The sequence below is a fragment of the Gymnodraco acuticeps genome, unplaced genomic scaffold, assembly GCF_902827175.1.
Source record: "Gymnodraco acuticeps unplaced genomic scaffold, fGymAcu1.1, whole genome shotgun sequence".
Classification (NCBI taxonomy): Eukaryota; Metazoa; Chordata; class Actinopteri; order Perciformes; family Bathydraconidae; genus Gymnodraco; species Gymnodraco acuticeps.
Genome location: NW_022992351.1, coordinates 1667669 through 1682021, shown reverse-complemented (window position 1 = coordinate 1682021; position 14353 = coordinate 1667669). Strand labels below are relative to the sequence as shown.

The following is a 14353-nucleotide window of genomic DNA, read 5'->3' as shown; positions in this document are numbered from 1 at the left end:
AGGAGCACCCAGTTTAGCTATGTAAATAATTACAGTTGAAAGGATATCATATTCACAGCTTAGTCTCTATATGCATGTGTATACACTACCTGTGCACTTTGTGTGGTGGGTGTGTACATCCCATTTGACACAGCTTGACTGTTTGGCTGGTCAGTGAAGCCCAGTTGGACATGTGACAGAGAAACAGTGGTGGAGTCAGCAGGGCACGGCTGGACCAGGGTGGGCTGCAGAGGCAAACAACAGGTAAGTCACTCAGCAACACTGTAGTGCATGCACACAATATCATTTGTTATTTTAATCATCCCATATGTGTGACAGTACAGACGCCCAGTCAAAAAAGCTTAAAGGTCTCCTATCATGCAAAATGCACTTTTGTATGTCTTTTATACATAAATATGTGTGCCCGGTGTGTCAAAAAACAAAACCCTCAGTTTTTTCCTTCATACCCATATCTCTCTCTATATATCTCTATATATATATATATTTTTTTTTTTTAGAGATACGGACCCAGAATCAGCACTTAACAGGGCTGAAATAGAGGAGTATGAGGCATGGCTAGAATGGGTTCTGTTTGGTATTTTGAGAAAAACACTTCATAGACATGTTTTCTATATATTTGTATATATCTGAGACCTATAATATATGTTAAAAATAGTATAATAGGAGACCTTTATGAGATAACGGGCCTGGCTGTGTCTCAGGTGTCTCATAAATAGAAATACTGTGTTTGAGTGAGCAGACGCAGCAGAACATTGTCACAGTATAGGGCACAGAAGGAGACAGCTAAAGAAACCTACTTCCCGCAGTGCGTAGGTCTCGATGGGTCCTTGGTTCTGGCCTTGGCTGGGCAGGTAGAGTGTGGGCAGGGAGGTGTTGTGAGAGTGAAGGGATGGCAGCTTATGGCGGTCAATGGAGGCGGAGGAATGGGGCCGCAGGGCGCTGGCAGCAGACAGCAGGGGCCTCATGCTGCGGCCCAGGCTATTAGACTTGCTCTCTCGTCGCTGGTACTCAATGGGTGACTGTAAGGCTGAAGGACACACACAGAAACATAGACAGTGCTTATAATAATAATAATACATTTGATTTTTATAGCGCTTTTCCCAGTGCTCAAAGACGCTTTACATAAAATCAGAAACAAAAACAGTAAACAAAAAAAAAACAATGATCTGTACCTGATTCTGAACATTTTACAAAGCATTGTGTCATGTGGATTCAACATTTATTTTGTCAGTTTACTTCATCTCATTTATTTTGCATTGACATTCATATTTATATTGCGCAGGTAAAGGAAGATAAGGACATTAAGGTTTATTAACGTGCAGTTTTTACATCAATAATTATGACTTCTTTTATGGAGGCATATTTTACTTGTGAATTATAATTAATTAACACTGAATCTGCAAACAACTAGATCAGGCATCCTCAAACTACGGACTCCGGTCCGGATCCGGACCGAACCAGCACTGTCTCCGGACTCTGAGCAAATTATACTTTTCATATGTATGATCTCTCTGTATTATATGTGAGACATCGCCACAACGCATTCGCAACGAGTCAAAATTCTCCGCTATGTCCACTGCAAACAGCGCTCTGCATGTCTGACTGTTCCACTGTGTTCCACCTGTGTGTGTCAACGCTTTGGTCCAATCACATTCAGCATCCAGTCAGCGTTTTCCCCCCAAACAATCTGCGAATCAGAGGCACAGTAGGGCGGGTCTTCGCGGAATGCGGGTGGGAAACATGTGTGTGTCTCTTTCAACCTGTCTAAGTCAGAGCGAGAATTAAAACAAAAACAAAAACAATTCAGAGCGAGAGTTAACAGCTCATCTAGTTCCATCTGTACTGTAGCTAGTAGCCTAGTTTCACCTACCGGGGTGGCAACTGACACCCTAAAAATAGGCCTTGCCACCCCAGCTGCCACCCCAGTTGGCAGCTTTGTTTTGAAAGAAAAGTTGTGGCTCATCGGACATTTATGAGAGAAAGTCTCTAATGTCCGAGTGCAAGTGAATGCAGCACAAGATGCACGTCATGTAACCCCTCCCCCGGTCCTGGCGCGAGCGTGGACATACGATTTGGCGGCGATTTCATTTTTAACTGGACGGCGCAAAACGAGAAGCATTCGGACCCAAGCGCTGAAGGAATTAGGTATTTGCGGTCTACACTGACAGAGAAGAGCCTGTCAGTTTGGCTGTACTCAGCATTGAATCAAAACGCACTAAAGCTGTTGATCTTAATACGTTTGTGAGGCGTTTTGCTGAACAACATGGTAATCGCCGCATTCAGCTGTAATAGACATGTCAACTTGATGCTCTGCTCACGGATGAGCATACAAAACTATTAAGATGATGACCTTACGTGTGTAAATATATTTTTTTCTTTGAGGGGGTCTGCCCCCAAAAAACAGTTTTAAGTCCTGAGAAAGTCAAATAAGACGGTGTTTAAAACTACACTGCCCAGCCAAAAAAAAGTAACCACTTTGATTTAACTAGGCCAGTAGGTAAGGGCTTTCCACTGGATAATAACTGCAGTATAAAAGAATGCATGACTGAAGTGATGGAGACCATGTTGAAGGCAAACAAAAAGAGGAAATAACAGGTCAAATCAAGCAAATCCCCTCTCAGATTGCACAGCAACCAGAAGAACAGAAATACTGGCTGGTGATTTGATTCATCAGCTTTGTGATGGAATAAAAAATGCACAGTGCATTTCCTTAGCTGTGGGTGAGTCCACTGACACCACTGACAATGCTCAGTTGCTGGTGTTTGTGAGTTTTTATGATGAGGCAAAGGGGGAGTTTGTTGAAGATGTGTTGGGCCTGACGAACCTCAGTGGACACACAAGGGGGCAAGACATTTATAAAGCAATAATGGGAATGCTGAATGAAAGAGGGTGCAGCTGCCTTTATTCCTAACTGTGCAGCTCTTACACTGCGACTCTGAGGGGTCAAGCACAGAAACAATAACAATGAAAACGGCTGCATACAGATTATTTTTGTTTTTGCAACCTCGTGTTAAGAATCTTGTTGCAATTGTTTAAAAGTTTGAATGACCGTAATAAACGGACCTTTGTCTTATTGAAACATTTATTTTGGACCTTTAAGATTTGTATTTGAGTACCCCTGAACTAGATTGTTATGTGATGTACATCTTTGTAAACTGCTTATAAACATTGAAAAGGGAGTATAAATAAAGTACTATTCGACAATTTTGACATTGAATCTCATTATGTTGACTGACCATGACATTTTTGTTTTTATAAATATCTTGGAACGGGGGCAGGAATGAGTTTCCAAAGGCCACAATACATGGTCAAACTAAAAAACTTATCTTACACTGATTCATAAGTACACTTAAGTCTATATATGGAAGGATGAAATATGATTTATGGATAAATGGCGTGGGATGTTGTGTAATCTTCAGAGTTCAGCTGGGTCTAACCATTGAGGAAGTTGCGCTGGCTGTCCAAGATCTGAACCACATCGTTGACCCAGGCCCTGCAGATCTCAGGGGAAGAGGCCAGCAGCTGGAAGCGCACCACGCTGCCGTCAGGGTTGCGTGATGTCAGGACGAGGCGGCCGTCATCTCCCTCCACGCTGGGCTCCACCCCGAGGCAGCTCACCTGGAACACATCACATCGGATAAGCATCTGTGAAGAGTGCATCCTGCCGAGTTGCTTGTTAAATGCTTCGCTCACACATGCAACCTCAAAAAAGTGCCTGCTCTGAGATTATGTAACACGTGCTGCATTAGCAGAGGTGGGAAGTAGTGGAGTACAAATACTTCGTTACTGTACTTAAATACATTGTTCTGGTATCAGTACTTTACTCCACTACTTATTTTTCTGACGACTTTTTACTTTTACTTCTTACATTTTTAAAACAGGTTAGTTACTTTTGTTTTAATCTGCGTTTAAAGAAGAGGGACCAATGAAAACGTTGTCATGTTGCCGTTGTTCAGCATCGAAACATTCATTAGCTAACAATGACATTATTGTTCTATTAATATAAAGGTAGGTCAGTTACTCTTTAAAACAGATGGTAGTTACGGGTACTTTTTACTTAAGTACATTTCGAAGGCCATACTTCTTTACTTTACTTTACTTGAGTAAAGAAGTTAGTCAGTACTTCTACTTTTACCAGAGTATTTCTAAACACGAGTATCTGTACTTCTACTTGAGTAAAGGATGTGTGTATGTTTGCCATCTCTGTGGATTAGTATGACGTGAATAACCTGGAAGTTAGAAGAACTTTCCTACTTTTCTAAAGCTGCTTTAGCAGATCTGAGGCGCCCACCTTGATGCTGTTCTTAAAGATGTACCCAGGGAGGGAAAACCCTTTCTTCCTGTCGATTGGCTCACTGAAGATGGCCAGCTGCTCAAACAGGAAGATCCGTCTTTCTTTGGCTCGGGACAAGAAGCCACTGTCCTGCTCGGTCACAGTGAAGGTGTCCTGCTGCAGCAGTTTCCCCTGGGCTGTGATCTTACCCTGGAGCCACAGCAAAGACAACAAACAGAGGAAGTGGTTACAGTTACAGGCTAAATAGTTGGCATGAGAAATGTTTTGAAGACTTTGAAGGATGGTCTTAACTCCTTAGTCTTACCTCGAAGCCTTGCAGTCTGCCCACATTCATCATGTCGTTGCAGCGTTTTGGCACGAAGCACATCACTTCCACTGCTTTCTGTTTAAAAGAAAAAAGTGAGTTTATTAGCAGGAATACTCATAAAAGGCATAGCTTTGCACACCTTAAACCTCATATTTAGGAATCAGGACACCCACCTCCAACTCCTCCGTGTCCATCCCGGCTTTGGTGTAATACTTCAGGAAGTCCTGCTCAAATAAACACAGCATGGTCACCAGAGCATTCCAGGTTTACTGCTCAGAGTAAGGTGTGGACATCTGGATGAGTATTTATGGGGTTGAACCCACCTTTCATTTGATTGCCAAAGTTCAACTTTTTATATCAAAGAAACGTTTTATAACAGGGATGTCATTTTATGATCCTCTTCAAAGACTCTTTTGACGTATTATTGCTTAAATATTATGGGAAGAATCTCATTATGTAATTTGCCTCTTCCTCTCTGGATGGAAAGTAGCCTGAAAGCAGCCGGTGTGTCGTCACTGTTCCTGCACAGTGGGGTGTGTGTGCGTGTTTGTGTGCATGCTTGTGTGCGTGCTTGTATGTTTACAATGCTGTGACAGAACAGCGATGTGTCAGACAGCTGCACAGTGAACAGCAGTGTGTGTGTGTGTGTGTGTGTGTGTGGTGTGTGTGTGTGTGGTGTGTGGTGTGTGTGTGTGTGTGTGTGTGTGTGTGTGTGTGTGTGTGTGTGTGTGTGTGTGTGTGTTGGTGTGTGCCCTGCTTTTCACCTTGAGCAGCAGCTGGTACTTCATGATCCTTTGGACAGGTTTGATGAGCAGGTCGTTGAGCTGCAGCCTGTGGCCCAGCTGCTGTCGCAACTCCTGTCAGAAGAGACGGACACAACAACACGAGTCAACATGACAGCCGCAGCAAACGCAGCCGCTAACGGCCAATATAATCATTCCAAGAGAATATATCACAGGGATTATACTGTTTATCTAATAGTCATGTGTTTACTGTCAATGAAAAGGAACTGATTACGATCTCAATAATAAATGGCAGCTGGAAAGACAACTAAAGGGTCATGTATAATACAGTATATAGCAAATAAACAGTTAGACATACAGTACATGCATACTAAAGGGCATAGTAACTACAGGCACATCTACAGTGTTTGACCTGAATCAATAAGTCATTCAACCTTCAATGTAGCTTTGAATAAACATTTCATTATTATAAAAGGTATGCAATCCAACATATTTGCTGGCTATAGCTCCTCATATGTAAGACTTTGATGGAAATCTAATATTTTTGGGTTTTGGACTGTTGTTCACAAAACAGGAGGGAGGCTGTGGCTCAGTGTTATAGTGCGCTGATATTTGGATCAAGGGGACCCTGGTTCAAATCCCGCTGCAGTCAGCATGTTGCTGTGTCCTTGGGCAAGACACTTCACCCCAAATTGCTCCTGTGGGGATTGCCCACAGTATTGAATGTATGTATGTACGCTTTGGGTAAAAGCGTCTAACAAGTGACATGTAATGTAATGTAATGTAAAAAGCAGGCCATTTGAAGATGCAACCTTTGAATCTAGGAGCTTTTTTAACTTTTTTTCTGACAGAACCAAAACTACTAATTTGAATAAAATACTCACCTCAAAGTAAGTCTCGATGTACTCTGAGACAATATGTTCGGACTTGGGCTTGTTCTGACAGTATACTACGTACATATGCAGACGCCTCTCCTGCAATACAAGCCAAACAAACATCAGATGACAAAACCATGCATTTGAATCTTTGATACAAATAAGCGACAAAGGGAAACTTCCTTGTCACAGCATTTTATTTGTATACTGTATGCAATACAGATAAATAAACACTGCAAATAAAGTAAATGTTAGCGGAAAACAGGACAACGATCTATGCGCAGTGTAGAGCAGAGCATAATGATTTGTCTCGGAGAGCCTTTGAAGCTGACTCAGTTGGGTAAGCGCTTTCTCTCCTGTGCGTAATTGGCATGGAAGTGAGGATGTGGCAGTCCTGAGAGTCCTAATGGAGTTACATGTAGATGAGCATGGGGTTATGTATAATTCACCCAGGTTACCCTAAGTGTAACCAGAGCCTTTTAGAGACTGCCAATATAAGGCTGTACCTAGCAACACGCTGCATGGCTCTGTTACCTAGAGACCAGTGAGCGGCTCCACCTGAATATGGACATCGTGTAACACTGCAGAGGACGGCTGCATGTGAAATATGAGTATTCTGTCTACCAGCATCCAGTATACTAGCCTGGGTGAGTGTTTACATGTGTTTATGTGATGCATGTATCATGTGAGCTAGCACACATGTTGGTGTCACAGCTCTCGTTAAAAGCAGATTGGGCTTTCTGCCTTTCATTAGAGCCATGTTCCCTGTCTGCTTGTTTTCACAGTTTGACATCATGCTTAGATTTAGTTACAAGTTTCTTTATTCCCCCACAGGCTTTTTAAGTTAATTATCCAGTGGGCTCAGGCTTATTGAATTGTTTGAAGAGCTACAGACAGACGGAGTGAATATAGCAAAAGAGAGACACACACATTTGACTTAAGCATCTTCAGACAAGAAAGACAAGTGGGTCAAATGACCCATCACGTCTGCCCCATCTGCATGTGCCACCACTTAACCAATAAGCAAACATCTAATTTTGCACCCTGTGTAAGCCCTGTGACCCCATACCACCCATTCTATTCTAAGAACAATGTTCTTAACAGTGGATCTTTCTTTGCATGCATCCCTTTGCTTCATTCCTGAGCAAGGATATTTAAAAAGGAGTTTGTGGTCGTTTTGGGTGAAAAAGCCTTCATATCAAAGAGACTAAGCTGAGAGTTTGTTTTTCTTTTGTCGTGTTCATGTGGTCTTTTCTGGCTGTTTTCCCCTGGTGTTTCCAGACCAGTCCAGCCCGACTGGAACTTGGCCAGTGTTTTGCTGTGTGTGTATGTGAGTGTTTGCCGTGTGCACTGTTGTAAAAACAGAGCCTGGGCTGAGACGTATCAGTAACAGGGAAATGGAAGGAGAGACGCTGGCAGTCAGTTGAGAGAGATGGAGAGACGTAGGGTGTAGGATAAACAGGAGCTATGAATATTTTTCTTAGCTCTATTTACCCTCGCCAAACAACACAAGGAAGGAGATCTAGACACCTCCACTGATGTGTGTGTGAGTGTGTGAGTGTGTGTGTGTGTGTGTGTGTGTGTGTGTGTGTGCGTGTGTGTGTGTGTGTGTGTGTCTAGTCCATATTAGAACTCACGTGTTTAATGAAGAGCTGGGCCAGCCTCTCTGGCTCCGCTATACACTTCTCCAACTCTCCCAGGAAGTAGCTAGAGAGAAAACACACACACACACACACACACACACACACACACACACACACACACACACACACACACACACACACACACACACACAAGCAAGAGCATCCCCAAAAGGAAAGGTCAGATTTGTCTCCTGACCTATTGTTCCTTTGTCCTCCATTCAGCCACAAACATAATGCTGTGCAAATCACTGTATTTTCTTTTGATAGGAACTGGAGCAACCATATCATGTTCCACTTCAAATGTATTAAAAAAACTCAGGGACTTACTCTTTATGCCAGTCAAATATTTGGTGAATGTTCCCAAAAACGATTTTGTCTTTTCCCTTCATGTCCTCCGGAATACCTTTGGATTGCATTGTTCCCATGTAGCCCTGCAAGGAAAAGACAGATCTGTCACACACACATAGGGATGGGTATCGTTTGAAATTTATCGATTCCGATTTCGATTCCGGTTCTGCTTATCGATTCCGGTTCTTATCGATTCCCCGTTTCGATTCCAAAATTGTAAAATAAAGAGGTCAAACGTTTAGATAACAAAAATATATTTATTCTTAAAAGCTTTAACTGAAATTGTTACTAAAAAATATACATGCAATACAAATGTATTGCACAATAGCTGTGCTTTATTTTAACTGAGCTATGCCTGTGGCAAGCTATTAACAGGCATTACACTTTGCTTTTTCTTTTTTAGTGTAGTGGAGCCTCACTTCAGAGTGTTTACCGCGACCTATCTTTGGTGTTATGAAGTGACTGAGCTCGTGAAATGTCTACGGGAGGGCGGGGGGAGCATCGCTGCGGGGGCAACTGTGGACCTCTGTCGCCTGTCAGCGCAATTTATATGATGCCGTTTAAAAAAATGAAGGGCGGTGCCGGCCGTCAGCGTACCGAGTCGGCCGTCAACGGCCCGCTGACGACCGGCCGTTCTGTGATTCTCCAGGTCCGCCCTGTATTCCACCGGGTCACCGCAGCACCGCGGTGCAGACGGACCCGCTGGAATACAGGGTCTACCGCGTTTAGGAACCGTTAAGCAGAACCGAAATTGTGTATTTTGTATGGGTACCCGGTACCCGGCATTTTCTTATCGGTTCTCATCTGGAACCGAGTTTCGGTTCCCAACCCTACACACACAACACCTGGTACAATCTAGTTAGATTGTTATAAACACACTGAAGCAATCTCACCACAGCTATTATTGAGTTTCTATAAAAGTTTTAGAGTGCAAGAATTATTCTCTGAACCAAAATATCTCCAGCTATTTAAGGCACCCCCGGGAGATGGATCGCCTTGCAACATAATACTCTTCAAGCTAATAATTCACAAAATCTGCTTCAAACTGGAGTCAGCAGGATGGAGGCAGACGGAAATGTGGAAAGAGAGTCATTAAGGTGATAGGGATTTTGGGTTTTCGCTCTGACAGGCTAGGTGGATGACTCAGTTTCCTCTTCTCTGTCAGGGCAGATTTTGTGTTTCACGCTGGCAGTCAGACTGCAGATTTACCTCCACTATGAGTCCCAGGTCCACCACATAGTGCTTCTCTGTCTCAATAAGCTCTTGCAGTACATACCTGTTGAGATACAAATGATGCAGAATTAGTGGTTAAGTCCACTTCAAAAAGTTTGTTAAAAATGTTTATACGTGTCACACTTTCCTAATAGTTTTGCTAATAAGGACGTGATAGCCAATTCTCATTTTATAGGAAGTTTCCTGGAAATGTAATATGATACTAGTTACAGGAACAATGGAGAAAGTGTCCCACTGGTAAACATTTAATTCGAGAAATCTAATAAATGAGTCTTACCAACATGTGTTAAGCAGACCATGCAAACATGCTGAATTGAAGTATGTGTAATCCAGAAAATAATAGTTTCAAGAAATGATCAAAACTTAATGTCCACTAACTAGCTTTTAGCAACAGATTTTGCTCCGTAACATAACATTTAACAAATATTGAAAATAAACAGCTTTCAAAGACACACCAAGCATAGGGCTGCCATGAGGATTATCATGAGGGATATTATATTATAAAAGGATAAATGACATACGTGCTTTTCTCTAAGGCACTCCTCCTCTCCTCCTCAGTGTCAGCCGCAGTTGACCATTGGCTGGAGGTGTCGTCCATCAAGACCGAGCCGCTGTCATCTGGCAACACACTGGTGGACTCAGTGTCCTGAAGACAGACAGACAGAAAGACAGAAAAGTGTTTGTCAAAGGTCCTGTGGCAGTAATGGGTATCATGCCAGGAATAAAGTAAGCAAGGGGAGATAAAGAGCGGCAGAGAACAGATAATGATGCAGGTTGCCAAGGTGACCAGAAAGAGCAGAGAGACACGAGGAACAGAGATTGAATGATAAGAAGATCAGATTCAGATTGTCAACGTTAATGATCTGTGCTGTGCACATCAGGCACAGATAGATGGAGAGAAAGAGATTAAAAGATAAAAGAGTTTGAGGAGCAACCAGCTGCATGGATACAGACAATAATAAATAAAGCTGTGAAGGCTATTGATGGAGTTTGGGTGTCAGAGGAATATAATAACTGCCCTTTACTGACAATTACAATTCTTATTTATGAGTGAAATAATAAGTTTTATTTTCATGTTTTTCCGCCTGAGGATTCAAACCCATTGGTAAATACATCACACGTTCTTTTTATTATATTTCTGTAGCTACTACAGTCGATGGAATACACGCAGGGCAAACCCAAGGTAACGTAATCGATTGTGTTCATGCGGTATGTACATGACCTCCTTTACATGCTTTTTCCTGGAATTGATATCATTTCCTGTGGGGGTCCTGGAGCAAATATAGAGTCATTGTGCATGCTGCAACAAAGCCTGCCGAGACTAAATCACCACTAACTCAACGCACGCAAGACCCTCAAGTTGACGTAACCTATTTCTCCACACTACAAGCACACTTTTTTTGGGTGGCACAATGACTCACAGTCATCAGTCTGAACGATTGCATCTTCCCTCTATTTTAAGCCATATTTCTAAGCCGGTTCTTTTTTGGCTATTCACTCTCTCCTGACAGTGTAAACTTATAGGAGCAGCTGTCTGTCTTCACCTAAATCCCTGCATCCTATTGTCCAAGTCAAGCAAAACCTCCCCACCTTAAACACATACACAAACCTGCACACACACCACAGACACACACCTAATCCCTCAGACTCCCCCATGAAGAAATAAACACATAGATTGGGTAGATAGACATATAAGCAAATGGAAAAAGCTACAAAACGTTCTCCTTTTCCCGTCTGGCCCGGTTCAATTTGTTCACCTGCCATCTCCATTAGGAACTTGTTGGCGTCTACAAGGTGTAAGCTTTTTATCTGTCAAAGTGAAGTGTGAGAGAGAGAAATCATGAAAGAGACAGACTGTAGCTATGTAGAGAGGCAGGGGAGTAGGGAGAGACAGACAGGCTCCACAAAGACCCTCGCTCCCCCATCTCGTCTTGCCCTGCTCGGAGTGCTGCAGCCCGGCTGACAGGTCTGCCCGGCTCCCTGATCACTTCCAGATGTGTGAGAAAATCCCCCCGTCTCGCTGTTGCAAGTTTTTAGAACAAGCTGAGGTCATGCTTATGTGGAGATTCAAAAGTGAAAAACAAACACCCTAACAATTCCCTCAAACACAAGCAGGGTTTGGGAAATTACTTTTTCTAATAATCTGAAAGGTCTATGGGTCATAAAACCTTAAGATTCACGCAATAAAATGTTAAAAAGGATTTTCTCTTTTCTTTATTTAAGAGCATAATGTTTAAGTCATGAACCTACCTTAGTTTATTTAGGTTAAAACATTGTTAATCTATTTAAGTATTTTACAAGGCATCAAATCAGCAGTATTAAGTGATATTAAAAGATTTAAATGTAATACTTTTATTTTTGGCATTGGCTGTGATGTTATACATGAAGCTGATGTAAAAGCATAAAATGCAAGCGTATCTCTAAGGTATGGTACTGTGCCATGAAGGAGCACCATAACAATAACAGCACTATTCACTATTTCACGGAGAAAATGTTCCTACGTCATTTGTTGTTTTAATCCATGTACACTGTACACATTGTTTGTCAGGAAAAGCTTTTTAATAATACCTCACAGCCTCCTCACTGTCTCTTCAAAGACTGGCAGTAAGAACACCAAAGCATTGACCTCATCCCTCTGAGGTAATCGTATGAATGGCTTTTGATATGTTGTTGAGGCTAAAATGATGATTTATGTGCTCTGGTTTCAATTCACCATCATGATACACATCACAATGCTCAGTAGCTCGGATATCATTATTGTTTAACTGTGTATTGAGAGTGCTAAGGCACTGATGATTCATGCATATCCCAGTTTCTGCCATGCTTCCATCTCAAAGTAGAAAGGGACCCTCTGATCATCTAACTCAGAGGTATCAAACTCAAGGCCGGGGGCCAAATCCGGCCCGCGACTTCATTTTATGTGGCCCGCAAGAGCTTGCAAAGAATATAATACGTTTATTATACGGTTACATGCCGTTTTACAGAAGCACATTGCCAATAAACAACATGTCCCACAATGCATCTCATTTTGTGACATGCACACTGAAGAGACTTGCAATTATTTGCCCTAGACTTCTGCATTCAGACGTAGTTAATTATGAAGTTATTACCCTATCCGATAATAATCCAATGCAGAGTCAATAATGTCATATAATACATTGTTTTATATATTTATATCGTCTTAAAGTTACAACCGGCCCTTTGAGTGCAACCATTTTGAGTTTGACACCCCTGAGAACTGAAGACGCCTCTTTGCCACCAGCTACTGGCTCAAAGTGTTTGATGGGGAATAAAAGTGCACACACAGCGTTCTTTGTCACAGAAGTGGAGTCATCTTTCATCACATCTGTGGTGTTGTGCTACATCCTATTAATCTCCAGGCATGTCCTTTTGTAACGTGTTGAATGTGAGTCATCCATCACACAGGTCGCTGTCAAGCTCTGCCCTCTGGACCTCTGGAGCATCGATCTTCTCTGAGAAAGAGCTTTGTATTCTTTTAGACTCCCTTACATGTGTGTGTGTAATGTCTATATGCATGGGTCTATATATATATATAGTTATATTCGCATCTGTGGTCATGTGTGTGTGGTTGGTGAAGAAGCGCTTCTGCCTGTTTGTTTTGCTTGGTACTTTAACTATGCCTGCAGAAGTAGAGTTAGTCATTTCCAGATCTGGTTGTAGGGCCAAGGAGACAAACAGTACTGATGTCACCTCCCCACAAGGATGGGTCCTCCTCACTGAGAATATTACTGCTACTGTCAACAGTAAACTGTGAGCTAAAATTAACCTTTAGTAATAACCATAAATGCATTTACAATTGACTTCTCCTTATAGTTCAATTTTCATGATAGCCAATAAATTGATTCCATAAAAAAGTGGTACACTTACAGTAAGTAATCTGGCTTCCTATCAAAAACCACTACGTATTTTAGCTACTTAATGTGAAAAAGATAATATGGGAGATTGTGTCAGACCTGGGTGTTTGGCAGTGACGTGCAGCCAATCATGGAGTCAGTGATGTAGCTGGGGGACCGTAGTGTAGCCGGTGACAGGTCCTCAGGGCTGGCCAGGCCATCTTTCCACTCCTGAAACACACATACAGACAGACCCACATCCACAGTGTCAGAATAACACAATATCAACATGATACGGAAAATGTCCGCAGCATACATATTCGAGCACACGCCACGGCAGAAGAAGGCATGTGAATAACAGAACACCATGAGTTCCTGCGGGCTGAGCCAGCAGTGCTGCTGTTATGTAACAACATGGCACCTGCCATGACTCTAAGTCCTCTGTGGATCAACTCTACCTTAACCTGTTTTTCAGGTCTCAGGCTCGAAAATGACATTCCCAGCACAAATGACCATTATCTTCACTTATAAAAGGGGTAAATGAATAATCTTTGATAAATGATAAACCTGTGAGTTGGATGTAGAAGTGTCAGAATCAATATAGATGTTTTTATTTTAAAGTAAATTCAGATTGAACACAGTAAAACAAATTAAATTATAGTGTCCGTCCAAAAATGAAAATTATAGTGAAAACCACCCTTGAATGATGGGATGGTAGACTAAAAGCTTTAGGAATCCAAACTATAACATATAATAAGTACCCTGTATCAAGATTGATGCAAAACAAGGGCAATTTGATCATTTTACATTTTTGATGATTGACATCTCTTTTTAACCGCTAGAGCCAATGGAATCGAGGGGAGGTTCCACATACACACACGTTACCAAATAAGGAGTGAGAGTGACGCATAGCCAAAACCCGAAGTGACAGACACATTGGATTAACCTATGGATTAACCTATGGATTAACCTATGGATTAACCCTCAGCAGCGGTTTTATCGTTTTAATGCCATTGAACACGACTTTTGATCAGAATAAAAGCTAAGGTGAGACGA

At 42.0% G+C, this 14353-nt stretch overlaps 1 protein-coding gene across 3 annotated transcripts in view; it reads right to left on the bottom strand.

Moving 5' to 3' along the window:
• The window catches only part of arhgef25a (Rho guanine nucleotide exchange factor (GEF) 25a), a 47747-nt gene that overhangs the window by 3301 nt on the left and 30093 nt on the right, over nt 1–14353 (bottom strand). For all 3 annotated transcript variants that reach the window (XM_034209488.1, XM_034209489.1, XM_034209490.1), the window contains 13 exons: nt 13418–13528; nt 9965–10089; nt 9420–9486; nt 8190–8293; nt 7857–7926; nt 6229–6318; nt 5366–5458; nt 4775–4825; nt 4599–4676; nt 4292–4483; nt 3438–3618; nt 798–1027; nt 90–224 (listed from right to left, as the gene is read on the bottom strand). In XM_034209488.1, coding sequence (XP_034065379.1) covers nt 90–224; nt 798–1027; nt 3438–3618; nt 4292–4483; nt 4599–4676; nt 4775–4825; nt 5366–5458; nt 6229–6318; nt 7857–7926; nt 8190–8293; nt 9420–9486; nt 9965–10089; nt 13418–13528 — 1527 coding nt within the window. The remainder of the gene's footprint in view (nt 1–89; nt 225–797; nt 1028–3437; nt 3619–4291; nt 4484–4598; nt 4677–4774; nt 4826–5365; nt 5459–6228; nt 6319–7856; nt 7927–8189; nt 8294–9419; nt 9487–9964; nt 10090–13417; nt 13529–14353) is intronic.